Below are 27,944 nucleotides of genomic sequence, written 5' to 3'. Positions count from 1 at the left end.
CCTAGAGAAACAGTTCATTTTTGTTGTTTGTTTGTTTGATTTGTTTTGTTGGTGGTTTTATATTTATTCAGCACAAGTTGCCATTAAAACTTTCAGTATAAAAGAGTTTTAAAAAATGTGAGGGGGAGAAGGGAGAGACCAAGGATATGAGGTAGAGTCAAACACTCAGAAAAGTTATGTGGTGTCATTGAGGTTGGACAGTAAAGGTTATTAGTCTTTAATTTAGATTTAACTTGCTGTTAGATTCACTCTGAAGTAGAGCTTAAGGCTATATTGATATTTTTCATACTCATTGCTTGCTGGAGTGCTCAGTATTATCTAACCAATGTGTGCAGGAGGAAGGACTCATGCAGGCACTTTGCATTCCAGAGTGATGTGACCTGCTGTGTGGGTGTGCTCGTGCACACGCTGGGCATGGTGGGGGTATCACCTCCCTGGATTTTGGCAGGTTCAGCAGCCCAAAGGACCGCACCATTGGCTCCAAAGACACGGCGGACTTGTCAGCCATCGAACTGCAAAGGCAATATGGGCAAAAAGTGCTCTGGACCTCAAGAGTGCCCTGGGCTTCAGAGAGCCCTTGGGAGTCCATCTCTCAGCGGCAGTTTGGAAATCAGACTGGCAAACAGAATAAGGACTCAAACTGTGCTGGAGTTAATGAATTACGAGTCAGATGTGTCATGCAATTTCCCTGCTGGACGCTCAGCCTGTGGCAAACACAGGCTTGTTTCAACTTAATATAACCAGTGCTGGAAGTTGTGTAAGATTTAATAAATGTCATCTTCGCTGTATTTTAAGACCATAAAAATGGATATTCACCGTATCTCCACTAATGGACAATAAGTTTTTATTCTGTTGGAATTTAATGGTGTGTCTGATCCTTAGAAGCAGAAAAGAAGCATAGATCTGGCTTAAGCAGATCAAATGGGATTTATTTCAAAAAGTAGAAAATGAGAATGTGGAAAGAAGCAGAAGGGAAGTCTGGGAATTAGACAACAAGAAGTGACTGATACAGTTAGAGATGTAGTGGATCATTTGCCTCGTGAACCACTGGAGGTCCCAAAGTGGAAGCCTGTACAGAGATTAACGAGGCTATAAGCAGCTTCAGGTGCAGAAATCTCCTTTCATTTACAGATCTTCTATCATAACAAAAGTAGTCTGGTGGGATATGTCTGTGATGCCAGTCTAGCTAGTTGGTGGCCAGCAGGATACCCAGAACTGAATGTGTAAATAAGACACATGGACTGCTGCTTCTAAGAGTAACCAACAAGGAGCTGGAAGAAGCAGACAATGTTTTTAGTACAATAAAGGGTAGGATGCCATGACCTGATGTATGAACAAAGGTGCATTTTTTTTTTTTAATATGAGTATTCTCAAATACTCACATAAGATTAATTTCAAAGAGAACTTACTCTAATATAAATGAATACAGCCAAGGTGCTTCAGGTTCTATAAGAAATGTGAAGCTTGCAATGAGTTGGAGGTCCACGGAAGTTATTCCTGGCTGTCAGTAATATGTAATGAACTCTTTCTGGGGCACTACGGAGGAACAGATGGACACAGAATTTGGTCTGTTTGCTTCTTTTACCCATTTAAATAAATGGTGGATTTCAAATGTTGACCTGCCTTAGCTTCTTCAAATGCATCCTAGATAACCTTCATCCAAGTCTCCACCTCTGCTAAACAGTGGGAAGAGGAATGAACCAGTCCTGCTCAAGCCCAGGTTTGGACTGATATAATAAGATAATGATACTATCCTTTCCCTTGGCTTATCCTAAAAATAAGCTATTTTAATTTTGTACCAAAACTATGCTAAACTATAAGGCTCTGTTCCAAAGGCTTAGGACCTTTGTCACTAAATCCTGCTGAAAGTATCATTTATTTTCTTTTAAAGAGATAGACTGCTGGCTTTTTGTGTGGGTGATGTTCATAATACAAGCTCTTGTCCAATTTTTCAATTCTTGAAAGAGAATCAGCCTCTCAGCCTTCTCCTCTCTGCCTGAGCAATGGCACAGCAGGTCAATTTCTTTGTAGCTGTAGCTGAGGAAAGAGGTAAAAATTTTGCTTGGACCCTTGTGTCACAGAGTTTGTGTTTTAGTTGGAGGTAGGAACCAATGACGTTTCAAACAGAAAGACCTTGGGAGGCTGGGTGGGAATTCACAGAAAACAAATCAGAATCAGAAAAAGGAAAATAAGCTCAGCATGTATAATGTTTACAGATAATTTACTTCAGTAGTTCAGTTTTGATTATTTGAGGCTGAAATTCTCTGGTAATGAGTGTGGGAATACTTCTGTTTCCTACAGCAGAATGTTTTCTGTAATTAGAAGAGTCCTTTATTCAGACTGAATTTCTCTTACCACACATTGCAGTTACAATATGTGGCTGTGCAGCAGAGTACTTAAGGGTAAAACCAGCATCTTTTCTTCTTATTTTTGTTTTCCTTAATTCCTAAAAACTCACCATGTTTTCAGAGTCCATTGCTGACTTATTGATGGAAATACTGCAGTCTGCTTTGAGGAACAAACTGCTCTCGTTACAGATGTTACTTTTTTTGGCATTATTGTCAATGTTCTCAGTAATACAGAATTGGACTCAAAGATTTTTATTCTTTTTTTTTTTTTTTTTTTTTTTCTTCCCCTGTTTGCCGGACGTACACCCACTAATTTCAGTCCTTCCTGTCTGGAATAGAAGTGCAAATTACAAAACTTAGTCAAGGCTAAAGCTGTTCTTCTCCGTTCTCCCACAGGACTCTGCTTCAGTTTCCTACGTGGAACTGATGGAAAAATTCCTCCCAGAAAATATATTTTGACAAAAAATTCTGAACAGTTGACCAAAAGAAATATTATGTAAAAAAAAAAAAAAAAAAACGCTTTCCACTGGAAAACAGAGATTTCTACTGAAAATCAAAAAAGTTGGCTGAAAATCTTGAGTCAGAACTGTCCTAGTATTGCCTCATGGTGAGCAACATGCAGCGTGGGAGATGCAACATGTCCAGGGAGCCATTTGTGTAAAAAGGATGAGACACTTGAGTGAAAAATCCCATTAAGTAGTGTAGAAGTGCTTCCAAACACAGCCTAGGGAAAAAAAAAAAAAAAAGTTGGAATTTGAGGAAGATTGGAAGGAAGGAAGAACAATAATACATTTTTTTCAGTTTTCCCCAACAGGCATTGAGAGACCCCACACCCCTCCATTTTCTGGCCATTTCTATTATTTTATACAGTAGGTTTTCATGAGAAAGTTTGAATGAAGGGAACTTGGCTGCAATCACTTTTTCTGTGGTAAAAACTAACCTTTTAAATCTGCATTTTACAATAAGCATAACTAAGCTTGCTTATTTCCGATGAGAATTTCATAGTGAGGATTATTTGTATATCCTGAGGCTGTGAACGCACCTGGGAACTGCAATTCATCACATTACCAAATGTGCTACAAAATGCAAAAAATAATAATAATAAAATGCTATAAACTGTTGAAAAACAAAACAAAAAAAACACACACTTACATTTCCTGTATACATAGCTTGAAATCTGATGGATTTTAAATGAAAAATGCTTGCTGTTATATTTGGGAGTCAAAAAAAGAATAGATACAACGAGCAAAATTAAAGAAGCACTTAAACAGCAAAGAGAAATTTGCCAGTTCTGAGTGCTCTGAAGTAAATTTAATGTGAAGATAGGTGACGTCTTCTTCCAGTTACTCTTATTATTTCCTTTCTTGCTGTACAGCCTGTGGAGAATGAAAGTACAAGCACAAAGTGTGAATTCAGAAAGTACTGAAAGTTTGTTGAATGCTGTTTGAGAGGACATCTGTGTGTGCTGGAAGCAGACTCTTACAGTCACTTTATTCCAAGCAGCCTTGGTGAGCACAGTGCATTGTGATTTTTGTATTTGGTTTCACCCATAAATTTACACAGGTACTGCATTTCTCATGAAGACAGAGCTGGAAATTGAATCCATTAAAAATATTTTCCCCATGTAGATTAGCATATGAAATATAAAATAATAGTCTTCCCTTTTTTAGACTTATTTCTTAGAGCTCCACATTTCTCAGGGTTAAGACTGTGATAGTTTTATTCATTAGCTCCATAACGTGTAGGGTCTTTACATTTCCTATTGATAGATTGTGTACTTGATAATTTGTTTGATGTATGACCTAGAGCATGACGCATATGCTCTTCTTTATGATTCTGGGCAGGAATGAAAACTATTTCTACTTGACAGTCAATCAGTCAAAAATAAAACAGTTTCAGGGTAAACAAAGCAATAATAAAGGATCTTGTTTGAGAAGATAAACAGATGCCTATTTGGGTTAAAGCAAAGAATTTCTTGCTACAGGAAGTCTTTATGGATGAAAAACAATTTAAGAAGCTCCATTCTGATGGAGATACTTCCACCATAGCTGGAAGTCCTGCTGTAAGTATGAGTCCTATCTGCCTTACTATGTCCACGCTGAATTATCAGGCGTGACAAAACTTGGTATTGGACACAAGTTTTGAATGAGACGGATGTGTAGGGTACAAGGCATGGTAATTTTTACTTGATTTCAAGTCCCTTTCTGGGGGATGAGAGCAAGTTAAGTGCTTTCAGTAGAATTATCTGTGGATAGACTCTCTAACCATGATGAGGCTTTTGTTGGGTTTTTGTCTGGCACAATATTGGACTGCCAGAGGAAGATGATCATAGCCCTTCAGTATCTTCAGATTTGGTCCTTTTCCCATCATCCTACTGACTGATGTTAAGCATGGACATACATGATGGCAGCAAACTATATGCATTACATGTAGAAGGTAGAATCATATATTCCAGTGCACTCCACTGTTGAATTGCAGTTGCAATTCTAGGAGTTTGTGAGTGATTTGGCAGTGACACAGAGCTGGTGTAAAGAAATAAGTGTTTGAAAATGCATTTGAAGTGTATTTAGCATCAGCGAGTGTTCGTGATAAAGGAAGGAGCCTCCATAAATTTGCTTTGACTTATAGGAAAGGAAACATTTATGTAACACATACACAGATCTATATTTAAGATACTGGTCTCAAGAATCTTTACATCCTCTTGGACTGGTGGCTGGGAATAATACAGAGAATCTAGTTTAGTTTATTTTTCTTTATTACCATCTTCTCTTCCATCTTTTTTCCCCACATGGTGTTTACTGTACCATCAGAACGGCAGCTGCAAGAAAAATAAGGGCAATGCATGCACTTATTTCAAGCTAGCAACATGAATAGAGAATACCTGTATACTGAAACTGTCAGGAAAGACGGAGTACTTGGAGATGTTTGGTTACACATTGACCGACACCTTTAGAAAGATAAGATCTGGCCTGGTCACAATATCTTGCCTCTGTCCTGTACTTAGGGAACACATCAAGGCAGCTCTTTTTACCGTGGAGAATGCAGATGGCACTAAAATGCTGTGTAAGATGCAATGGTATCAATCTTATTCCATATTTTAGCGATGATGTTTTCATCCAAATTTCAAACTCTTTTAGAATCTGCCAGAGCGCAAAGTTCAAGTGAAAGAAAAGATTGCTTAAATATCTCTTACTTCGAAGAGGAATTTATTATACACAAAGCAGGCAGTTTTGTGGCTGCTAGAATTTAGGATCTGTGAAAACTTCTGGAGCAAATTGTTTATTATTATTTTTTTGTTATTATTATTTTTGCTACAACTTGCAATCTGTCTAGAATTATAGTACTTGAAAAAACTGTATGTTCTGCTGGATCCTCTGAATAAGAATAGGAACCAACAGTAACACAGTGTGACCTCTGCCTTTTCTGTCTTTGCAGTCTTACTAGCATACAAATTTTTAATGTACTTTTCAAGTCTGCAGTACAAAACAAGAGTGAAGGAAGCATCCTCTTGCCTTAAGAACCACATTTTAGGCTGAGGTTAAAACAGTTTTTCATGAGCCATCTTGAGGTCAGAGCTGAAAGCAGAAAAATGGCAACAAGTCCTCATTATGATTCAAAGTGCACAGTCAGTGGCCTAACAGGTACAGTTGTACTCTATTTGGTGACAGTGATGGCTTATATTTTTCCATGCCATCCCACCAGTTGCTTGTGGGGACTCACCACTGAATTAACGTGTGAAATGACTGCATGGTGCACCCAGTTAGTATTGCCAAGCTGATCACGAAGGATTGCGTGTGACTGTATTGGGCTTACATGGCAAGGTTTTGGTAGCAGGGGTGGCCTCTGTAGAGAGTCCAGAAGTTGCCCCATGTTAGATAAGGGCCAGTTTCAGCTAGCTTCAAAGGGACCCAGTGCTGGGCAAAGCCAAGCTATCAGCAATGTTGCTTGCACCTCTGTGAAAGCAGATTTAAGAAAGGGAAAAAAGAAAACTGCTGTTCACAGCAGCTGGGAGAGTGAGGAGTGAGAAGCAGCCCTGCAGCCCCTGAGGTGAGTGCAGCAGGAGGGCAGGAGGAGCTCCAGGCAGGCAGCAGCAGTTCTCCTGCAGCCTGTGAGAGGCCCCTGGTGGAGCAGGCTGTCCCCCTGCAGCCCATGGGTCCCACATGGAGCAGATCTCCACGCTGCAGCCCACGGAGGAGCCCCCGGTGGAGCAGGTGGATGTGGCCTGGAGGAGGCTGCGGCCCATGGAGAGCCCCCGCAGGAGCAGGTCCTGGGCCGGAGCTGCAGCCCGTGGAGAGGAGCCCACGCAGGAGCAGGGGTCTGGGGGGAGCTGCCGCCCGTGGGGGACCTGTGCTGGAGAAGTTTGCTCCCCGCAGGCTCAGTTCAGGAAGGATGGCATCATGTGGGAGGGACCCCACGTGGAGAGTGGCAGAGAGCAACCAAGGAGCAGTGGAGATGAATTGTCAGGGACTGACCGGAGCCCCCAGTTCCCCTGCACCACTCAGGGGGAGGACATAGAAGAGGGTGGATGGGGGAAGGTGTTTTTAGTTTGTTTTTAGTTCTTACTGCTCTGATCTGTTAGTAATAGGCAGTAAATTGTATTAATCTCCCTAAGCTGAGTCTGTTTTGCCCCTGATGATAACTGTTGAGTGATCTCCCCGTCCTTATCTCAACCCTTGAGCCCTTTCCGTTGTATTTTCTCCCCCTTTCCTTTTGAGGAGGGGGCGTGAGAGAGTGGTTGTGGTGGCGCTCAGCTGCCTGCTTAGAGTTGTTCTTGTTTTATTCAGAGCTGATAGCAGTAGGTTAGCTGTGCTACTCCAGGGTGTCAGGAGCTGTTGAGGCATGTTGAATTGTGAGTTGATGACACTCTGGAAAGGTCTGGAATGTCTCCCTGGTAAAATGGGCCCGCAGGCTTCTCCTTCATGTTTCGCAGTGACTTCAGTCTAGACGTTGAGTATGGGAGCAGCCTTTATCTTTCTAAGACAGAACAATCTGTAGCCAACAAATGTGAAAACGCTGTTTTTTATAAACCTCTTTTAAAGAACAAAAAGTTAAAACTGTCACAGAGAAGTTATTAATGTCTGAGATGTCTTTCTTCAGGGAAAGAGACATAAACACGGTCTCTTCCAGAAAGTAAGGGACATCAAAAATTTCCAGGTTTTCTGCATAAACTGCAGGAGGCATCTCTTGGACCTTGCCTCACATAACGAAGAGGAGACAAGCAGGAAGGTAATAATCACAACTCGAAGAAGGCTGTTGCAGCTAGCTGTTTCTGTTCATATTCTGTTATCCATCCACCATTCATGAAGAATGAAACACATACAGACATGCTTCAAGTAGCTGCATATACTCCTGGAAAGTGATGTGATGATGAGGATAAGGGTAGTAGTAGAATTAGTGCAGATAAGCATTTACTGTAAAGGACAGGAGGAAAATTTTTTTCACCCCTGATCTACAGGAAGACGGGCAGGATTTCTACCTCAGGAGGATGGGACAGGGTAATTATAGTGCTGAACTTAACAAGTGATGTCTGCAGAATGCCAGCTGGTTTGGGATGTCTGTTGTGGCAGAGCTGACTTTACAATAAAATTGTTATTGCAAAAAACATTAAGACTGAGAAAACAGATGTTCATATTGAGAAACAGTAACATTAAAAAAAAATAAAATTCAATGGGAATGTCCAAAACCGCGTTCTATAATAGCCAATGGTTACTGTCTCATTGAACAACCTTTCCTGCCATCTATGTGTGTGCATTTGCAATATGAAATGTCTATTTTTTTCTTTATTCTCTTGCTCCGTAAAGCATGGATGGATAGCTGAATTTTCACATACAGAAACTAGGGAGATTTGTAAATGAGGTCACTACTGATAAACACCATTTCTATGTGATTGCCTTCCTTTTTACAGATGCAACTTCAACACAATAAGCCAGTGACTAATCAGTCTGCCCTACAAAATCAGGGTCTGCAGTGAAGATAGCTAGTTCTTCCTTGTTCCAACAAGGCTAAAAACACAACAGGACTTACAAAATATAAAAGAAAGTTTGAATCCTATGGAATGAAATGGAATGGGCAAAGACCTATGCCAATGCTTTGATTCCTTGAGCAGCAGGAGGAATGCAACATCTACTTACTTCCTGGTCTGGCCTCCACATAAGAATTCCTCCTCTGTAGGTTCGTGCTTTCTTGACATCATTATCCATTCTAAGCATGGGATTTATTGCTTTCGAAGTGCATCTCAGACTGTGTCAAAAGTAGCCTTGATTTATAATTTAAAAAGAAACCTGGGCATTTTTGGTTTTGTGTTTAAGAATCTGAAGGCTTGATTTCTTTTTCCTTTTTTTTAAGAAATGAAAACATACAAGCAGTAACAGTAATCCCAGATTAGCAAACATATGTGACTTTGAGTCTTAAACCTGTGAGGCCATATGGGTGTAACCTTAAGGCTTCAAGCCAAGAATAACTGGCTTTTAAACTTTGATTTGCTGTGGAAAACTGGAAAGGGAAAGAGTTGTCACTTTTTAGAGATGTTGGGGCAGACTCCCCAACTCAAAAGTGTTACTTCTTCTTCTTGCTTTCATACTGGCTTTCCAAACTGTCTAGAGAAACCGGGGGATGTTGGAGTATTTCAGAAGAATTTTTAATTATTTTTCTGTCCTTATAAGTTTGAATACAGCAGCTAAGGGATTACAGTGTTGCTGATTTTTTTTTCTTCTCTGTCCCAGAGCAAGTTAAGAAGGATGCACTGACCACAGCAAGAGAATAAACAGATTGAAAAAAAGCTGTAAGCGTGGGTGGGATACTTTGATCTTCTGTCACATCCCCAGCATGGGCTCGGGGACCTGTGTTGTCAGTAGATCCTTCTCTTTAGATTTAGTATTACTCTGTATATGTTGGAGTGGAGGGGCTGTAGAATGGTTTTGCAACGTTAGCAATCCCTGCAGAAATGCAAACTGAGACACAGGGTACCAAGGCCATCCTCAGTTGTGTGCATCTTTTAGATTGTAGCAGCAGGAGGGTGTAAATGAATGCTGTGTAGTCCAGGTTGATATCGAAGGCCCTGTCAAAAGTGCACTCAGTCAAAGTTAGGAGCTCGATACAGAAGCTGTAGCATGAGAAATTTTGCAGCCTTTGTTATGCCAGCCTGTTGTATGATCACAATAGCTTGCTATAATTCACGAAAAGCTACTTCTTCCATTGAAAGGCTGGGGGCTCGGGGTGAGTGGTGAGGTTTGTTGTTTGAGTTGAGAGTGGACGGCACAGATCAGCCATTTTGTGTTGTGTAATCTGACTCTGGAATTTCAGTAGGAGCAGAGTTATGCTTTTCACTTATGAAATAGCTTCTATTCAGGGTTTGTTCTCTGGGGAATGGCTGCAAAACGCCAGAAGAACAAGATGCGGCTCTTTGTACTGCATCATGTTTGACTAATTAACTCTTGACCTTTCAGTGGCTTTGTACGAATATGGAAGCTTTTGCCTCAATACATGGAATTTCAGGACATTAGGAAGAAGTTATTACTTCTGTTCCCATCTGGTCTGTTACACCTTCATGAGGTACAAAGCAACTGTGATGTATGCAGCAAAATAAATGCTGAAAACATGTTGTTTTGTGTTGTTTTCATATTTTGATGTCACAGTGTAAAGCCTGGCTTATGAGAAAAGCTCAAGGATAGTGATGTGAAAAGAGTCTATTTTACTTTTGACTTCTGGTACTGGACAGCAGAGATTAACTATTTTATGCTTATTTTCAGACTGGATATTTCCATCTGCCCCATGGGGATTACTTCATTGAGCCCATTAAAAAGCATCCACAGAAAGAGGGAACACCCTATCCCCACATTATCTATGAGGCAAATATCCTTCAAAATGCTTTAAGGAGAAGACGAGCAATCCCAGTGGAAGAACAACAAGCATGTGGATTGAATGGTACAAATGTTGCTGAATTTCTGCCTATTCGCCTTCCGCATCTCTCTGAGCAGCTTTTATTTTCCAGCTGTCTGTGCCTTTCCTTCTGCCAGGCTTTCCTAAATTGTGGAAAAAGAGATTATGCAAAAAGAGAGTGTCTCAGTCAAAACACCTCTGTGGCCACCCATCTGGTTCCTTTCTGAGTCCAAATTTAAATCCCCCTTGTGACTGCTGGGGTATGTTTTTCACACCATTGCTCCTTTCTACCCCACACTTTTTCCTCCAGCCAAAATTGTTCAGTAAATTTGACTTGAAATTCTTCAGTAGTTTTGGGATTACAAGAATTGTAGTTGTTACTATTTTAAATAAAGTATACTCACTCCATGGAAATGTTGTCCTCAATATAAAATGTCCCACTTCAAATCCAGTGTTTAGATTTAAGATTCATAGATTCTTTGTGATTGTTACCAGAATATTTAAAGACTTTTGACAGTTCTGAAAGTGTAGTATAAGGCATCAACAGATCAACAGTTATTTGTTTGTTTTGGTGTTTTTTTAGAAGCATAAATAAAAAATAATATACATACTGGAGCAAAGATAGTCAGCATTATGCCTTTTGGGAAAACAAACTTATAGGCTATCCTGGAAAGGTGGAGTATGTCTAGAGGGTATTTGATATCTCATATCTACAAAACGAGTTCCTTTAGTTATTTTTTAGAATCATTTACTTGATTCATTCATTACTAATGGTAGAGTTTGGTAGGAAGAATGAAAAATAATGCAAATGATGTAAGGCCCAAGTTATGTACAAATAGAGGTGCAGAATATGTAGAGGTGTGTGTCTATGTGTTTTTGATGGGTGAATGGTTAAATAATAGTTGGTTCTCTTCCAAGGGTGCAAAAAAAGGAAGGGTATGTTGGAATGTTTAATTCTCAGTCATGACTGCTGCTGCAGTTATATTGCTGTGTGATGTGAATTGATAATTTAAAGAAGCAAAGAACAACTCAGCCCCCGTGTGCCTCTGGTTGTAGACCTGAATAGCACTTGTTGCTTGCTGGGTAAGAGCAGTGTGAAACTGCTGGGGGAAAACAGAAGCCTGATGGCTAGTGGGGAGATACTCAATCTTCTGTGATAGTGCATAGGTGCGGAAAAGGGGAAGCCATAAGAATTAGTATCTATGGTGTTTCTTACTGTTTTTCAACAAATAAAAATATATCTACTTTTTAGATAACTAAACCTTAAGTTGAAAAGCCATGAATATCTAATATTGGTGTCTATTTTAACAGATCTAAAGCATCTCCTTGATTTTCCATTTCCTCTGCTGACTGCTGGGATAAATGAGAGGAATTTGTTTAGATTTGCCTGTGAAGAGTGAGTCTACTGTCCTCCATGTTTCTTTTATGCATGGAGTAATGTCTGTAAGCAGTAATTTTAAGTGTGGAGAGAAGATAGGAATTTCAGGCATTGTGCTGTGTATTTTCTTTCTGTAGCCTGGTTATTTTCTTTCTACTTCTCACTTTTTATGTTTGGGGTCTTCCTTTAAAGTATTGAAGAATGAGACTGAAAAAGACTCTCTGTACCTGGATGCTGGAACAAATAGAGCATACCTTCCCTGAGATTTCATGACTTAGGCTAGCTAAGTTTGCTCTAATTGGCTTTTGGATTTAAACTCTCTGTATGATGTTATTCATTGTAACATGACTGAGCTATTCCTGGTGCTAATAGTATGTTCATGATATTCTAGGCTAGCAAAGGGAGCATCTTATGAATTAAAAAAGTAATGCACTTGTCACTTAGGCTTCTGTGCTTATCTGACTTGATCAGCCTTTATAGGTTATGCCTGCTTTTGGTCAAGCAGTAATCTGCTTGACTGTAATAAAAGTAATCAGTGTGAAAAAGTGCATTGGGAAAAGAAAGCATTCCCTTCATTATGTTTCTGCTCTTTGTGTGAAAATATATAATAACCACTGTTTCTTATGGTGGCCTTAACTCCTTAATTTGTATTTTATGTTCTGTTATTCAACTGCTGTTGTAGCGAACTCTTCAACAGGGGTAGAAAAAGAGTTCGGTGTCATTTCCTGTTTACAGCAGGCATTAATAAAGAGCAATTGCTCTTCGTAGAGGTAGAATACAGAATAAAAATGGAAATTGAGTTAATTCTTGAGTTCTTTGCTAAATATATTTACTACACAGGGTGTGGGGAATATTTGGTACATAAATTAAGTTTTAAAGGTGGCAAGCTGACTCTTCCCCCCTTTCAACACCACACTAAGTTCAAGCTAAGTTTGATGCCAGAAGTCTGGTATACCCACTGATACCACAGATGGCCCAGATTAATGCCTTTTGGGATCACTTCAAAGGAAAACAATTCAAAGTTCTCATTTAATTGTAGAAATAAATTCTATTTTACAGATTCAATGTCATGATCATTCTTCTATATTCTCACTCCTAACTTTGTCTCTGCTGGGCTGTGGAGTAACTGGTAAAGAGCTGCCTGCCATATCCGGTGTTTGAGCTGGTTTTCAGAGTCAAGTATCTTAAGCTGGGGGCTGAGGTTCATTATACCGTGTGTGTGCTTTTGTTTATTTGAGCTCCGATACAGTGTTTTTTTTTTTTTTTTGATATTTTTTCTTTTCTTTTTGGTTTCCTGAACTTAAACCAAGACAGTTGAGCCATTTGAGCCATTTCTAAGAACTGTATGTGAAACAATTTGTATGCCCAGGCTGAAATGTAATTGTATCAGAAACAGTGTAGCCAGCAGGACCAGAGAGGTGATCATTCCCCTGTACTCTGCTCTGGTGAGGCTGCACCTCGAGTGCTGTGTTCAGTTTTGGGTTCCTCACTACAAGAAGGACATCGAGGCCCTGGAACATGTCCAGAGAAGGGCTACAAAGCTGGTAAAGGGCCTGGAACACAAGTTCTGTGAGGAGAAAGTGAGGGAACTGGAGTTGTTTAGTCTGGAGGAGGCTCAGGGGAGACCTTATTGCTCTCTACAGCTTCCTGAAAATAAGTTGTGGGGAGCTGGGAATCAACTTCTCACAGATAACCAGTGATAGGACACAAGGGAATGGCCTCAAATTGTGCCAGGGGAGGTTTGGGTCGGAAATTAGGAGCCATTTCTTCTCAGAAAGAGCAGCCAGACATTGGGACGGGTTGCCCAGGGAAGTGGTGGAGTCACCGTCCCTGGGGGTGTTCAAGGAAAGGCTGGACGTGGTGCTTAGGGACAGGGTTTGGTGGGTGACATAGGGGTAGGGGGATGGTTGGACCAGATGATCTTGGAGGTCTTCTCCAACCTTAACGATTCTATTATTCTATGATTCTGTGATAATATTTGCTTGGAAAAGTTGAACCACATGAATGCTTTGAAGTCAGTACACAAATTTTGATGATGATAATAGTAATCTAGTTGGAGTTAGCAGTTCAGTCAGGCATGGGATAGAAAGACTACTTTTATAAGCAAAATCAAAAAAGCGGAATTGCTGTAGGAGAGGAGGAGATAGGGACTCTTACCTCCTGTGCAGTATTTTTTAGCCTTTTTTGATGTAAGGAGCTCTAGAAAAAAGCTCTGTGCAGTTCGCTCACAACAGCTTTTACTGTGACAATGACCAGATGAATCTCCAGGTTCCAGCCCTGCTTGTCATCTGTTTCTAATCTACATACAGTAATACTTTTGCATCAGTTACATTCCTGTGCTCTTGCAATGATTATATTAATTGATTTATAATTTGCAGTATCCTGAAGTTTCATGTATTTGGAGAAAAATCATTGTGATAAATGATGTAAATTAGAATTTAGGTATGTGCTGTATGCTCCCACTGCTGCTAAGGCAATTGCTGGATGACTCAGTCATTAGCTGCATGCAAAACTGAGTGCTTATCGTAAGAACAGCACTATGATACGGTACATTGCAAGCTGCTGTCTTACAGTGATATTTGAAATGTGTGAGAAGGGGCAAACATGGTAAAAGAAAAATTGCCCTGACCTTTACAAATAACTTTTCTGATCATTTTTGCCTGTAGGAAAGGAAAAGTGGGGATTTGTTTTGTTTTTCTAAATAGGCTATCTTAAAAACTTTCCACTGCTGAAAGATACAATGCAAGGGAGGATGAATTAACCTCCCTTTCACAAAATAAGAGAAGATCTGCTCCTGTATCTTTCTGTTTGTTTTAATGCAGTCTGCTACAAGGTATTGGGTTTGTTTGTGAGCTGCAAAATGGAGAAGCTTTGTGAAGTTTGTGAATGACAGTGGAGCTCTTCATGACTCAGCAGTGATAGGAGATTGCAGCACCACAGAGGGGACTGATAGGATATGAAAAGGTGGACTTTTTCTTGTTCTGGTGTGGTGGTCAAGTTACAGTAGTTTAAAGGTAGGGTAGCTGAGTTTTATTCAGATGGCAGCCCAGTGACTGCTGCAGTGAACTGTACTATATAACTAAGTAAGGAGAGATTTATGGTATTAAAATAGATCTCTGTGCATAAGTCATTGGAGCTTTAGGCATATAGACGTTGTCATGTGCTTTGCCTCATTTTGGCAGTTTTGAAAACACATGATAGATGAGTTCCACACATATCAGAATCTGGGATTAGTTTGACTTGTACATGAATCTCCAAATCCTTGTCTGCAGAGGAGTTACAAATCTTAGAAACTTCTCCATAAGATTTGAAGGCATTCGTTCCTTGGAGTTGTGATGGGATAAAGCTGGAGAGAGGGAGGAGGAGATGGTACCCTTGTGCTGTGAGAAGTGAGCAGAGAGGTGGAGGGAACTGAAGGAGCAGAGCAGCAGTATCTCTGCAAAACCATTTTTTAAGTAGTTTGAATGATGTTTTGTGTAGTAATTCATTTAGCAGGTGACTAGAATGTTATTAAGCTGTTTCAGATGATAGTTATGTGCTGTTCTTCCTACGGATTGTGTCTGAGTGCAGGGTTTTATTGAATAATAGTCTTGGTCATTGATAATTAACTTGCAGCTGCCAGAGGATTCTCTTCATTTTTTCTGTAAATGTACAGCATAAACTATTAGTCTTGGCTCTTGACAGTGAAGTCCTTTGTTTAACCAGTTGGAAGAGGGCAGGAAAAAAGTCCAGGACACTGTCTTATTCTCAAAGGATAGTCTGTCTTTTTTTGGAAGAATATTGTGGCCAATGTAAGCAGCCTTGCTTGCTGGCAGAACCCAATACATGCTGTGTGACTTCCATATCTTTCAAAGAATGATGCTGACATTTTTCCAGTATTTGTTTATCCTGTGTTTAACCACATCAATTACTATTCAGCTTAATTTGCATAGTTTCTCCAAAACACAAAGGCTATTTTTTCTTAGAATAGTATCGTTACATATTGAATTATAATAACCAAGATGAATTCAATGCAGAGGGAAGAGCATCTTTCTCCCTGCATCCCTCTGCTTTCTATAAACAAGCTCTATGAATGTTTAAATGGTGCTTGCTGTGAAAAAAGAGCAAATGGATACATTTAGACAGAGTGACCTCTGTTTTAAAGACGGAACCACAAAAGAAACAGCCTCCAGGGGTATGTGGAGTATCTCATTTCTGGAACAGTCTTCATTGAACTGTGAGCAGTGAGCGCCTGCTTGTGCAGACAGCAAGAGATTTTGCATTTCAGAGGTAGGATACCTGGGAAACACGGACAGCACAACTGATTTTTTCTAATAGTGAATGAAACAATTGCTTTTAACTGTTTGATATCAGCAGATTTTTTTTTTTTTTTTCCCCCAAACAAGCTTATGAAAAAAGTGCAGAAGTTTCTAACTTTTTTTCTCTCCTAGTTTTGGCTGAGATACAGTTAATATTTTTCTGAGTACCTGGTATGGTGCTGTGTTTCAGATACAGGATGAGAATAATGCTGATAACACACCGAAGTGTTAGTTGTTGCAGAGCAATGCTCACGTAGAGCCCAGGATGTTTCAGATTCTGGTTTGGCCCTGCCAGTGAGGAGGCTGGGGGTGCACCAGGAGCTGGGAAGGGACAGAGCCAGGACAGTGGCCCAGGCTGGACAAAGGGATGTTCCACACTGTGTGGTGTTGTGCTGAACAGTTAATAGGGGCTGGCTGGCCAGAGCAGCCATTGCTGGGCAGGTGCTGGCTGGGCGTTGGTCAGTAGGTGGTGAGCAATTTTGTTGTGCATCACTTTTTTTTTTTCCTTTTTTTTTTTCTTTTTTTTTCTGTTTTCTTTTTTTCTTTTTCCTTTTTAATTTTTATTTATTTATTTATTTACTTTATGTTTCTTCCTCTCTTATTGAGCTGTCTCCATCTCAACCCATAAGTTCTTGCACTTTTACATTTTTCAGTTCTCTCCCCCATCCCTCCTGGGGGGGAGTGAGCATGTGGCAGTGTGGTGCTGAGCTGCCTGACATGATGAGGTGCAAATGTGTAGTCTTCTTGCTAATCAATGGAAAGGATACTAGGTTTCATTAGCATACAGATGTTCAGTGAATCTGCTTAAAGTATTACTTGAACTTTATGTCCCAGCAGCACAGGATAATGCTGATACATCTTAACTTCATTACCCAAGTAGCTGAATGCTTCAGTTTAAGCTAGATGTGTTACAAGCTAGCATGTTTTACAGTTCTTGGAGAGTAACAGTCATTGTCAAAGGCTGATCCATCCTATCCTAAGATGTCTTCTCTGATATTTGGGATGCACTGTCCTTGGGAGCTGCCTAGGCTGTAGTTACATGCAGTGGAAGTATTGGTAGAGGAGAGTGAAAGAAAATACTGTATTTTATGAAATTCTTCCTCTCCAGTAGAATCAAACCCAGTGCCTTCTCCAAGTGGATCCAAGGTCTGTGATGAAATGTGGCAGAGAAAGCTCAGTGCTGGCAGAGTGCCTGCACTTGGTGTCCTAGTCCCTGAAGGTTTTATTATCTTCTCTTTTCCAATGGAATTTAACCTTCAGTATTTCTGTACATCCTACCAACTGTAAGAGGGTGTTTTCCATATGTACTTGTATTGTGCTGGAGGTAAGAGAGAAAACAAGTGGAAATGGGAGACTGTTGTTATAACTTGGTAATAGTGACATGTTGCCACCAAAATGTATCAGAAAAATGATACACTTCCTCATTTAAAGACTGAATAAATTTTAAAGTTCTGTGAAAGGAGATTTTTCAAACAATATAAGTCAAAATTATAGGGGGGGGACGCAATCTCCTTTACTGCATTTCAGGAGTCTTTCTATTCCATCCTTTGCCACTGGGAAGAAGCAGAATTTGCTACACTGTTCTTGCTTTCCTGTAGTTTAAAGGGTAGATTGTGATCTCCTGTCTTCACTGAAACAGTTTGCTTAACCTCTAATTACATTAAGGAGTCTGTTTGCAGACTGAACTTATGATCAGCATTTTTAACCATGTTTCATGGCAGAGGAATATATTCTACCCTTGATCTGTGCCTACAGTTTTCCTTGTCAAACTGTGTGTGATGCTATTTCTCTTTTAAAGTATTGATATTGATTTGGTAAACAAATGATTTTCTGATGTAAATGTTAAATTGCTGCAGTATTGATTTGGGGAGCAATACAATTGAAAATTAAACTGTAACATGTCACATGCCATCATCCCTTTCTCTTTTGTAGAGAAATGTTAGCCGTGAACAATTTTAAACCTTATTTGCACAGTTGAAATAATAATAATAATAATTAAAAAAAAAAAAAAAAAAAAAAAAAAAACAGGGAAAGATGCATTGGGGAAAAGATTTTGTTACAGGAGTCTGAAAACTTGCTCAGAACCCTTGTCTCATTAATAGAGTAGTACTGGCAAAGCTGTTCAGCATTCAGTGTGGTTAGTGCCAAACTTCTCAGTCATATTGAACTCTCTGTGAACTTTCTAAGAAGAATCTACAATTACCTTATTATTTCTGGGCAGATCACAGACTTCTAATTCTTCTGAGAAGTGCTGGGCTTGTGCTGTGGGGCTAATGCACTGATACGAGCTCAATGTTCTCAGTTAGTTACTCCAAAGTCTGCATGTCCCTGATGAGCTTCTGGTAGCCTTCTGTTATATGTGACCCACTTAAACTGTGAGAGGCTTGTGATGCTTGGACACCTGTTTATTTTGCAGGAAACATAGTGTCCTCACAGCTTGTCCACTCCTTGCTTGGGTGTAGTGTTCTTCACTCCATGCTCCCAACATCTGCTTGAACTTGGATGCATTTTGCATAATTGAAGAGAGTCCTAATTGAAGAGAGTTCTCTGGGTGAATTATAGTTAAAAGGAGATTGTCTTACTTCTCTCATTGATTTTAACTTACGATTAACTGGGGACAGAGGGTACTGCATAACTTAGGAGGCTGTAATATCCTCCACTGTTTCAGTCATTTTGTAGAGCAAACTGTAAGCTCTATCTTTTGTGTGTAGAAGTGAGGCTGTATCTGGACTTACCTTGCTCCTCACCTGATTACTTGATGGCATGCTCTGGAGTGCACAGATTCAATTCTCCACTCCTGATTACCTGTTGAGTGTAGGATGGAGTTCTCAGATCTAGCAGTGGTTCCTTGTGGGGATCAGTCTCATCATGCATTTCTAGCAGTATCAAGTTTTTTGGGATGTTTTGTTTAATAGGAGCAATTACACTAGGCAGGTAGCAGTCTGCAAAGGACACCTCTGGGGATCCAGGGTGTTGTTTCTGACACAGGACTTTATATCTGAACTGTGTTCATGCATTCAGTATCTGAAAACAAAGATCTGCCTCAACAGAGACTCAGAGAGCAACTGAACTAGCTGTATTTGATTTGTTACGAAAGACATTTAGTAGGGTTTACAGGTCTGTTCCTCAGTCTCGCAGGGCTTATGTAAAGTTTACCTGCTGCAGGGTGTCTTTGTAAATAATGCCTCTTTGCTGTATGCTATTTCTGTAGAAAGAACCCTCCTGAAAAACCTGGGCATGGATAACAGACTGGAGGGACATTATTCACTGAAAGATCATATAGAATTACACAATTTTTTTTTTTTTGAAAAAGGAATTGTTCAGCCAAAGTAGGCATCTGACTTTGCAAAACAAAACAAAACAAAACAAAACAAACAAAAAAAACAACCAACCAACCCAACAAAAAACACAAACAAATGAAAACAAAAACAAAAACAAAACAAAACAAAAAAATGCACAAACAAGTGACCAGAAGACTGCTATGCCAAAAGGTACAGCAATTTTTTTTTTAGTTACTGCCATTAACTGTTACACTGAAGAGTTTGTGAAACCATTTGTTGAGTGTCCAGGTTTCTATATGAAAGAAAATAAAAGAGAATATTAATTCTTGTGTAATCTCTTGTGTGCTAACTCTGCTTTTCTTGCAAATATTCAACTTAAATTTAAGCAAACAATGTGGAATCAGGTAGCTATATATTTTCCCATCCTTCTTAAACAATTACTGATGAATTCTCTCTACACATAAATTAGACGGTTAGAGGTCTCCTCTAAACTGTTCTAGCCAGTCTCAAGGAACACTGCCAGAAAGTTGAATCTTTGTGCAAAATAGAATGTCTTTGATGTCCTTTATTAATTTCTTCAAAAACCGTCCAATTCCATGCTGTCTCTGCTTTACACTCATTTTAAAAAGGTCTTGTCTAAGGTTTTGCTCTGCTGCAATACTGTTGGAGTTGAAGCTGCAGAGAAATAGGTTTTTGCATTTTAAATATTTCTTAAACTCAAAGAACAGCCTCAGTAAGAGTCTTCCACTCTGCCAAAGTTAGAATTAGAAGCAAGTTTCTTGCCTGCCTCATGACTAAAACAAGCTGGATCGAGTTCTTTCCACTCTGAACCTCACTGTTGTCAGTTGTGCTCCAAGTCTGCGTTCTCCTCAGCTCTGTGGAGATTTGTATGTGGATCAAAGTCTTCTTTCAGGTGCAGCAGAAGTTTTAGCAAGGGATCATTCCTGACATTTTCTATATTATTTGCCTGACATTCTCCAGGTAAAATATTCACTGAAAACCTATCTGCCTTATGGTATTTTCAGTGTCCCTGTTGCATCCATTCCCCATTGTGAAATATTTCTGTCAGTCAGGTGTTCCTCTTGAGGAGATGTTTGGTACGAGAAGAATGAAATTTTACCTGCTGGGGAGGTAATGGGGAAGAAGTGCAGTAAAAGAAGGGACTTTTCTGGAAAGCCTGAGCCAGTAACACTGGCGGGCAGGTTAAAGTTTTACAATAGAGATTGCCTTAGCATTAAAGATGGGCTTACTGAACAACCCCTTCCTCAAAGGATGGATATAGCCCAATTTTATCCATCATCATCTTCATCATTTTTTTTTGAAATTTTTCTCTCCTTAGGCTATTATCATATTATTTTATGATGTGTTTGAACTGGATGTCTTCAGGCAAACACTCCTGCATTTTTCTCTTTTTCTGGTCCCATGCACATACATACCTTTAAAATCTGAAGACTACAGGAAAGAAAAGGACTGGGAACTTTCTGCAAATTAAAACTGAGCTTGTTTTTTAGAAAATAATAAATGTTAAGTCTGTTAACAAGATTTTCCTTGATTTTCTTTCCAGTAGAGTGCAAATTTCAAAGCTCAAACCCAGTTCTAAGCAAACACTTTCAAACGTCTTGGTATTCAATCGTGCAAGCTGCAATAACTCTTTCCCATGAAGTATTCTTTCATGGTTATCTATTGGCAGCAAAAAAACAGTGAGTCCAGTTAACTACAGCTGGCGTCACTGGTCAACCTCCATGCCATACATGACAAAAATGGAAGAAAATTAATAGAATCGTAACTTCCCACAGGTTGTATTGCGTCTGACAACTAGCATTTATTTGATCAGAAACAGGAATTAAAAATAAAATTCACACTCAAAACTCTGGCTAAAACCAGGAATATGGTTGGACCAGATGATCTTGAAGGTCTTCTCCAACCTTTATGATTCTATGATTATATAAATATCCATTTACCTGTGTTGTGGCACTCATGAAGAGCTCAAAATGTCACTGGTCACCCCAGGACAGTATTATCCTAACAGGGCTGCTTATGTGGGGTTCTCAGTGGCAGGACTCCTCAACTTCTCACATGCAGATGCTGTTGGACACCTTCCCTGACATGGGATTTTTTTTCATGCTACAGGTGCCTGAATAGCTGGGACATGGGCTGTCCCTGCTCTATCGTTTCAGCTGCTGGTGTCTTGTGTGTGGATGCCTCCAGTTCAGGGGCATAATCGGGCAAACTGAACAGCTTGTGTGTTGAGTTGGCATGGGAGAGCCTCTGTGATGGTCTTTCAAAATGTTGTGAAACTGAAAAATGTTGTCAGGTCCTGTTTCTAAAAACAGAAAACAGTTAAAGCAGTATGCATCTGAGATTTTCAAGATGTAATATTAGGATTATTCTTTTCGGTAACTCCCAGAACGAACAACCCCATCGTTGGCCTGGGCCTAGAGGGCAGTCCTCGCCTGCAAGAGCTAGTCTGACACTGCTGGTGTTTGTTGCAGAAGCACAGCAGGATTGGGCCCAAGGCTTTGAAGGGTGTATTGCTCTAGTAACGTCATCTGAAACACAAGATATATTTGGCCTTGGCCAAGGGCAAGGAGGCCCTTCAACGTGCAAGCATGTGTTTTTTCCTTTGAGAGCACTAGTGGGACTGGTATATTTTAGATAAAATGGAAATGGAAAGGGAAAAACAACAGCTGGTCCAGAAGAAGGCCAAATAAACTCTGTTCTATAAGCACAAAGATAAGAAAGTTATAGCATATGCAGCATTTCTTAAAGATAACATTTCAAAGCCTAAAAGAACTGTTCTTTTCAATATTAATTCCAGACTGTCTTATTCTTCTTTCTCTTAGTAATCTGTATTTAACCATACTAATTAAAAGGCACAGTCTGACTGTGACTTCAAAAACCTATTCTGTGAATATCCATTTCTCTTTCACAACACAGACATTATGGCATTATGCATTAATTTATTTGTGGTGCTTCACATTTCTTAAAGTATCTTTGGAAAAGTTGGACTTAAAACTGAGTTTTTTTTTCCTTTTTTTTTTTTTTTTTTTTTTTGTTTTTGTTTGAAACAATCCAAATTTCTGGAATTAAGTATGAACTGTTGCGACTATTTTCCATATATAACAAACTGCCATGCTAGAATTTTTCACTTACTGGCCTCTATGTCCATGGCATGCCTCCAACCCAAAGGTCCTTAGACAAGTGCATGAATCTTCCAAAAAGATTTAATGGGCTACAGTATTTTAGGGAAGAACCTGTTTGGTTTGGGTGTTTCTAAGGATGACCAATGAGCAAAGGAATTGGTCCAGTCATTCTCTCCAGCTTTTACCCTTGCTCCTCTGTATTGGCTCATGTTAGTACTGCTCCTCAGATTCTCCTTTGTATTGGAAATATGTCATGATGGTTTTGAGTGCATTGGGAAAAAGCACTACTTTCCTCATAACTGTTGAAAAGAAAGGAAGGAAGGAAAGATGGAAGGGGAAAAAAGCAGTTGAAACTTAAATCCTGTTAATGTAATATTACAAATCAAACATCAGGATTTGTGCAGTCCATTACTTTAGTTTTGTTACAGAGCTAATATTACCGATTTGTTTGCTCTATTGGTTCAGTTAAATGTTTTCTCAGTATTACGCTACTGGTGTCTTCAAACCAATATATCATATCTAGGATTTTATATAGCAGGTGAAGTTGTATCACTGTGTTAGAGATGCTTCTGGATCTCCTCATGATTTTGTTATAGAAACAACTCTGGTTCTGATGTATTTCCAAGAAATCTGGGCCTGCTTGAGATGAAAATGAGACAGAAAGAGCAGCAGCCCCAAAGAGGTGCAACAGTCCTGCCAGCTGAGATGTTTGCTGGGGTGCGTTGGATTGCACATCATTTTGGAAGTCCAGGTCAGCTTTATTCGCTCCCTAGTCTTGCTAATGTGACCCTGAATTTCCTGAATTTACAATTAGTTATTAGGTTGCTGCTTGACACCAGAAAATAGAGGGCAGAGATGAACTTCCATAATTTTAAAGTGGTTGCACAGGGACGCAAGTGCTACTATGAATGCAGGGCTCTGGGTCTACCGCTACGCTGGCCGTAGTGACATGGAGCTCTCAGCACAGACTGATTTTTCTAAATTCTGAAGTGGGACTGGCACCGTGAGTGGAATTCTGAGGTGTCTCTGCCAGCCTGCTATCTGTAGCAATTTATACCTGCAGCATGGTGCAGTGATTTCCGTTTTGTTCTATATAAACTTATCTTACCATTACCCAAATTAATGAAGTGACAGAGCTTGCGGAATGAGACTATTGCAGAATTCACAAGGATGGTGGTAACACACTAAATAGCTTATATAAATACCAAATTGCTGTTTCATTTTTGTTTTCATAACAGCCAAGAGAAATAGTATCCTTACAGGGTTTTAGAGTACTTAGAAAGGACTGATTACTGTCTTACTTTTCAAGTTCTAAAGCTCCTTTCCAGTCCTGTTAGTGCACACTACCTGTTAACTGTGAGAAACTAAGAAAATAAAAAAGATTAAAAGGATTGTGTTTATATTCATGAGCTATATAAAATGTTGAAAAGCAGTGCTCAAACAAAGCCTGTCGATTTACATAAGGAACACAAAGGACCTTGCGTTGACCTTGGGTGGTTGAAAAAGAGTTGTTCAAAAGTTGTAAGGGGCGTTCCAAATACTTGATATTAGTTTTTAGAGTATATGCATTTTATTTTTTTCTTCCTGCTCCTCCTCCCCCTGTGTGTTTTGCTGTGACTCATTTTCTTAGATGTAGCTACCACCTACGACAGGTAGATCTGTGGCTGACATAAAATTAGTTTTGAAAAATGAGATTCTATCTTCTGCAATAACAGAGAGCTAAGCTAAGATGTTGAGAAATGGCAAGTGTAATCTAGATGATTTTCTTCTTGTTTTGCTCTCCTCTCTTTAAAAAAAGTCAGGACTTCACAGCAGGTAAGAGCCAGTTGTAAAATTGTTGGTTATAAGACCCATAAAATCTCATTGTCAGTGCTCAGTGAAATAATTCCATGTGTATTTTAATGGATGCTTTATTAATTTATGTAAGTAAATACATCCTCATGCATTTGGACTTTTTAAGCTACCGAGGACCTGGGGTCTAATTATTTCTTAACCAGTCAATTCCACAAATACTATGCCGAAGATCTGTCTAGAACTATTTTATTTTATTTTTTTTAATTTTTACCTGTTTCATGATTGGACATGAAATGATTTATTTCTGCCTAGTGCTTTATAGTGGAATAGCTGTCATGTTGCAGCTGGAGAGCTCTCAAATCCAGTCTTGAAAAGATATTTTTGGCTGAATTCTTGACTTCCTTTCACATCTGGAGAATTTAAAGCAGGTGAATGTCTTCTTGAAATCTAGCCAAGGTTTTTGTGTTGATATTGCCAAAAAGTCAGAAGATGCCAGTTGGGATGATTTCAAACAAGTTATCTAATTCCCATGTATATGGGTATCCTTTCAACCTTTCTGTTGACATCTTGAAGGAGTACATTTGAAGCATGTTGCAATTTAAGTTACACATTTTGAAAGCTGAACTAGAAAGAAACTTTTATTTCTTCAAGAAGATGTTTGGGTAGCTGAATGATAAAAATAAATTGAAAGTGTTAATGGAATTAGTGTTAATGGAAATGTGTAGCTAATGTCCAGCACTGTAAGCATACAGAATAACCACAAAGGCAGACAGGTTGTATGACAAACACGAGTAGGCTTCCTTTTTATTAAACTTGCTGGACAAATTTTGTTGAATATGCTGGTGGTGGTATTCCAAATAGTATCTATTGTGTTTTACAATATTATGTTTTATCTACAAATGCTGAGCTTGTGTTTACTCATACACCATAATCGTGTAGGTATTCTTGGCAACTGGTAGTCCAACACACTGAGACCAGATTTGCACTAATAAATGAAACATGTCTGCATTCATTGGCATTGCTGCCAAGTCCTAAAGACCAGCCTGTGTCCATGCATTACATTTTGTTAGCCTCTGGCCAGATCCTGACTACTGAGAGGGATTTCTGGCCTTCGACCACTCCTGTACCACACTCAGGAACTGGTTGGGAGCATTCTTTTCACCCCTTCCTGAGGCTGTGTCAGGAACCATCCACATTTGAGTTGACAGTTTCCAGTGCCTAGGTGTGTTTCCCTGACCATATTTAATTTATTGGAGCAGACAAAGCTGTACAGTTTACAGCCTGATGGGGCAAGCTTTTGGTTCATTTTTTTGTTGTTAAGGAGAGGAGTTAGGACTATGGAGTGCCATTTTGCACCACAAAGCTTCAGGAGTGGCCTTATATATATCCTTGGTACACAGAGAGCAGGTTGTCTAAAGAGGAACCATGTTAGTGGTAGGTGTTCTGCACCCTGTTAGAAGCATCACTCTTGGGACAGCCATGCTGACAAGGACAGCTTTGAAATGAAGATGCCATTCACAGAAAGTCAGGGTGTCAGTGTTTTATAGTTGAGGTTCAATAAGCTATTACAAATAAGCTATTATACTAGAGTAGTGGAGCTCTTCATCCTTTCAAAATATGAAAGTAAAAAAGTATGTTGGGATTGCTTCTCTTTATGGAAATATAGAAGCAAGTTTTCAAGAGTGATTTCTGCAGGCAGCTACTGAGGTCGTACCAGAAGGTTGATTTTTGTACAAAAAGTTTTGGTTCATTGCTTGAAATGGAAAACAAAAGGGATTTGAGTGTAAGAGGGAAATGACGCATATTAGGTGAGCTCTGAAACGTGATTTTGTTGTGACGAAAAACTAAAGGAAAATTAGAAAGTGATTTCATAGTAAAAAGCATTTTGCTCAGGCTTAAATAGAACATTCTTAATTTCTAGGGTGAAATGAAACATTTTTAGCTTTTATGTTTTTCAGCCTGTTTTAAGTAAACAGAACTGTACTTAGGCTGAAAATGGTTGCATAATGAAAAAAAAATAATTTTCAAAATTTTGAAGTGAAGCATTTAACTTTTATGGTATTTCTTTGAATTTATTTTTTGACAAAAGTAGCCGACTGAAATTTTTCCTACAGTGTTGGATTCCAGTACAGTACTTTCTTAGTCACATTCAGTCACTTGAATTTACAACTATAGAGACAAGCAATTAAGCATTGTAGTAATGTCAGAAATGACTGCTGGAAATAGTGTTTTGATGGCTGCTCTCTCTGCTAACTCATAGCAGGTCAAGAGTGTCAGTCATTACTAGTCATAGAATCAGAGAAAAATTAAGGTTGGAAGAGACCTTCAGGATCATCTGGTCCAACCATTTCCCTGCCACCAATGTCACCCACTAAACCATGTCCCTAAGAACCCTCCATGTTCAACCTTTCCTTGAACACCCCCAGGGACGGTGACTCCACCACTTCCCAGGCAACCTGTCCCAATGCCTGACCTCTCTTTCTAAGAATGAATGTGTCCTAATTGTTCTAAGTGTTGAAGAATTAAAGAATTAAAACAATTTTTTGTTTTAATTGTTGAAGAGTGGGGGCATGACATTTCCATTTTTCCACTCACCATGGACATCGCCCGACTGCTAGGACTTTTCAGCTATGATGGAGAGAGGCTTGGTAACTCCATCAGCCAGTTCCCTCAGGACCCTGAGATTCATATCATCAGGTCCCACAGACCTGTACCTGTTTAGATTCATCAGGTGGTCCTGAATGCTCTTCACTTACAGTGGATGGGACTTTGATCCCCCAGCCTCCATCTATGGGTTAAGGGAAATCAGACTTGGGAAGCCCATCTACCAGTGCAGATGGAGGCAAAGAAGTTGCTGAGTACCTCAGCCTTCTCCATGTCTTGTTACCAATTACTCAGTTATAGAAACTCACTCCTAATATAAGAAATTAACCACTTGTAAACACTTACATACTACTATTTTCACCCCTCAGTCTATTTTCACAAATGTTAAAGGCGCATAGTGGCCCTCGGGGACTCCTCCTGTCACCCCAGCACAGCAGACCACAAGGGAGCTGGGTCCTCTCTTGTGCTCTTCCTTGAGGCTCTGTGCAGACGGGATGCAACCCCAAGGGCTGGGGGATGGGAAAGAAGCACTCATACAACCCCTGAGAATCGGCAAGAGTTCTTTATTGTCGGGTGTTTGGTGGCACCAAGCTAATGCCTGGCATGGAGCCTGAGCGACAACGAGTAGGGAGCTTGCCGGGCCCTGATGCATAGCTGTCAGAGTTCTCTGACAGCATGGAGCAAAGACCTGCTGGGGTAGTCCCAGGTCTGATGTGGCTGAGGTGGATCCACTTCCATGGGCTCCTCCACCTCTTCTGGTGGATCCACCTCCATGGGCTCCACGGTGTTAAGCAGGAGGACAAGCCAGTCCCCGCCTGGGACTGCCCACACAGGATGCCTTCCATCATGTTTGTTCTCTGGCCAGGGTGCCAAACCAGGGGGTCGCCCAGTTCCATGGCTTGGTCCCATTCCACTCTTCACTTGATTTCCATGCCTGGGTTCGATGCTGCCATCTCTTTTATGGCCACGGCTGGGTCCCACACTGCGTTCTGGCCAACAGGCATGCCTCTGCTCCCCATGGCTGTCTGCCTCATGTTCCCACCTTCGCTCTGCACCACCACTGCACCACGGGTTAGGCCCAGGCCCCCTGCTGTTGTATGTCTGAGGGGCCAGCCTGTTCCCCACATAACTGCGGTGCCAATGATATCTCTGAGACGTGTCTTTGGGCCGGGCACCAGATGTCCTCCGGGCACTGGTGTTTTTTGTGCTGGAGGTTCTGT

The 27,944-nt window shown here is 40.0% G+C and overlaps 1 protein-coding gene and 1 long non-coding RNA gene across 4 annotated transcripts in view; both read left to right on the top strand.

Moving 5' to 3' along the window:
* Positions 1-27,944, top strand: part of LOC118156567 — a 754,908-nt gene that overhangs the window by 454,918 nt on the left and 272,046 nt on the right. The window lies entirely within an intron of this gene.
* The window catches only part of ADAMTS12 (ADAM metallopeptidase with thrombospondin type 1 motif 12), a 171,560-nt gene that overhangs the window by 55,813 nt on the left and 87,803 nt on the right, over positions 1-27,944 (top strand). Inside the window, exons 1-2 of one of the 3 annotated variants that reach the window (XM_035310697.1) lie at positions 9,816-9,899; positions 10,097-10,271. The exons of 1 other annotated variant lie outside the window; for it this stretch is intronic. In XM_035310697.1, coding sequence (XP_035166588.1) covers positions 9,831-9,899; positions 10,097-10,271 — 244 coding nt within the window. In that variant the 5' untranslated portion in view covers positions 9,816-9,830. Of the gene's footprint in view, positions 1-9,815; positions 9,900-10,096; positions 10,272-27,944 lie in introns of those variants that run through there. One more of the 3 variants, XM_035310696.1, reaches the window with a different exon arrangement.

This window comes from Oxyura jamaicensis, chromosome Z (genome assembly GCF_011077185.1).
Source record: "Oxyura jamaicensis isolate SHBP4307 breed ruddy duck chromosome Z, BPBGC_Ojam_1.0, whole genome shotgun sequence".
NCBI classification, from domain to species: domain Eukaryota; kingdom Metazoa; phylum Chordata; class Aves; order Anseriformes; family Anatidae; genus Oxyura; species Oxyura jamaicensis.
The sequence above is the reverse complement of the archived record's forward strand: the minus strand, read 5'-3'. Positions and strand labels throughout refer to the sequence as shown.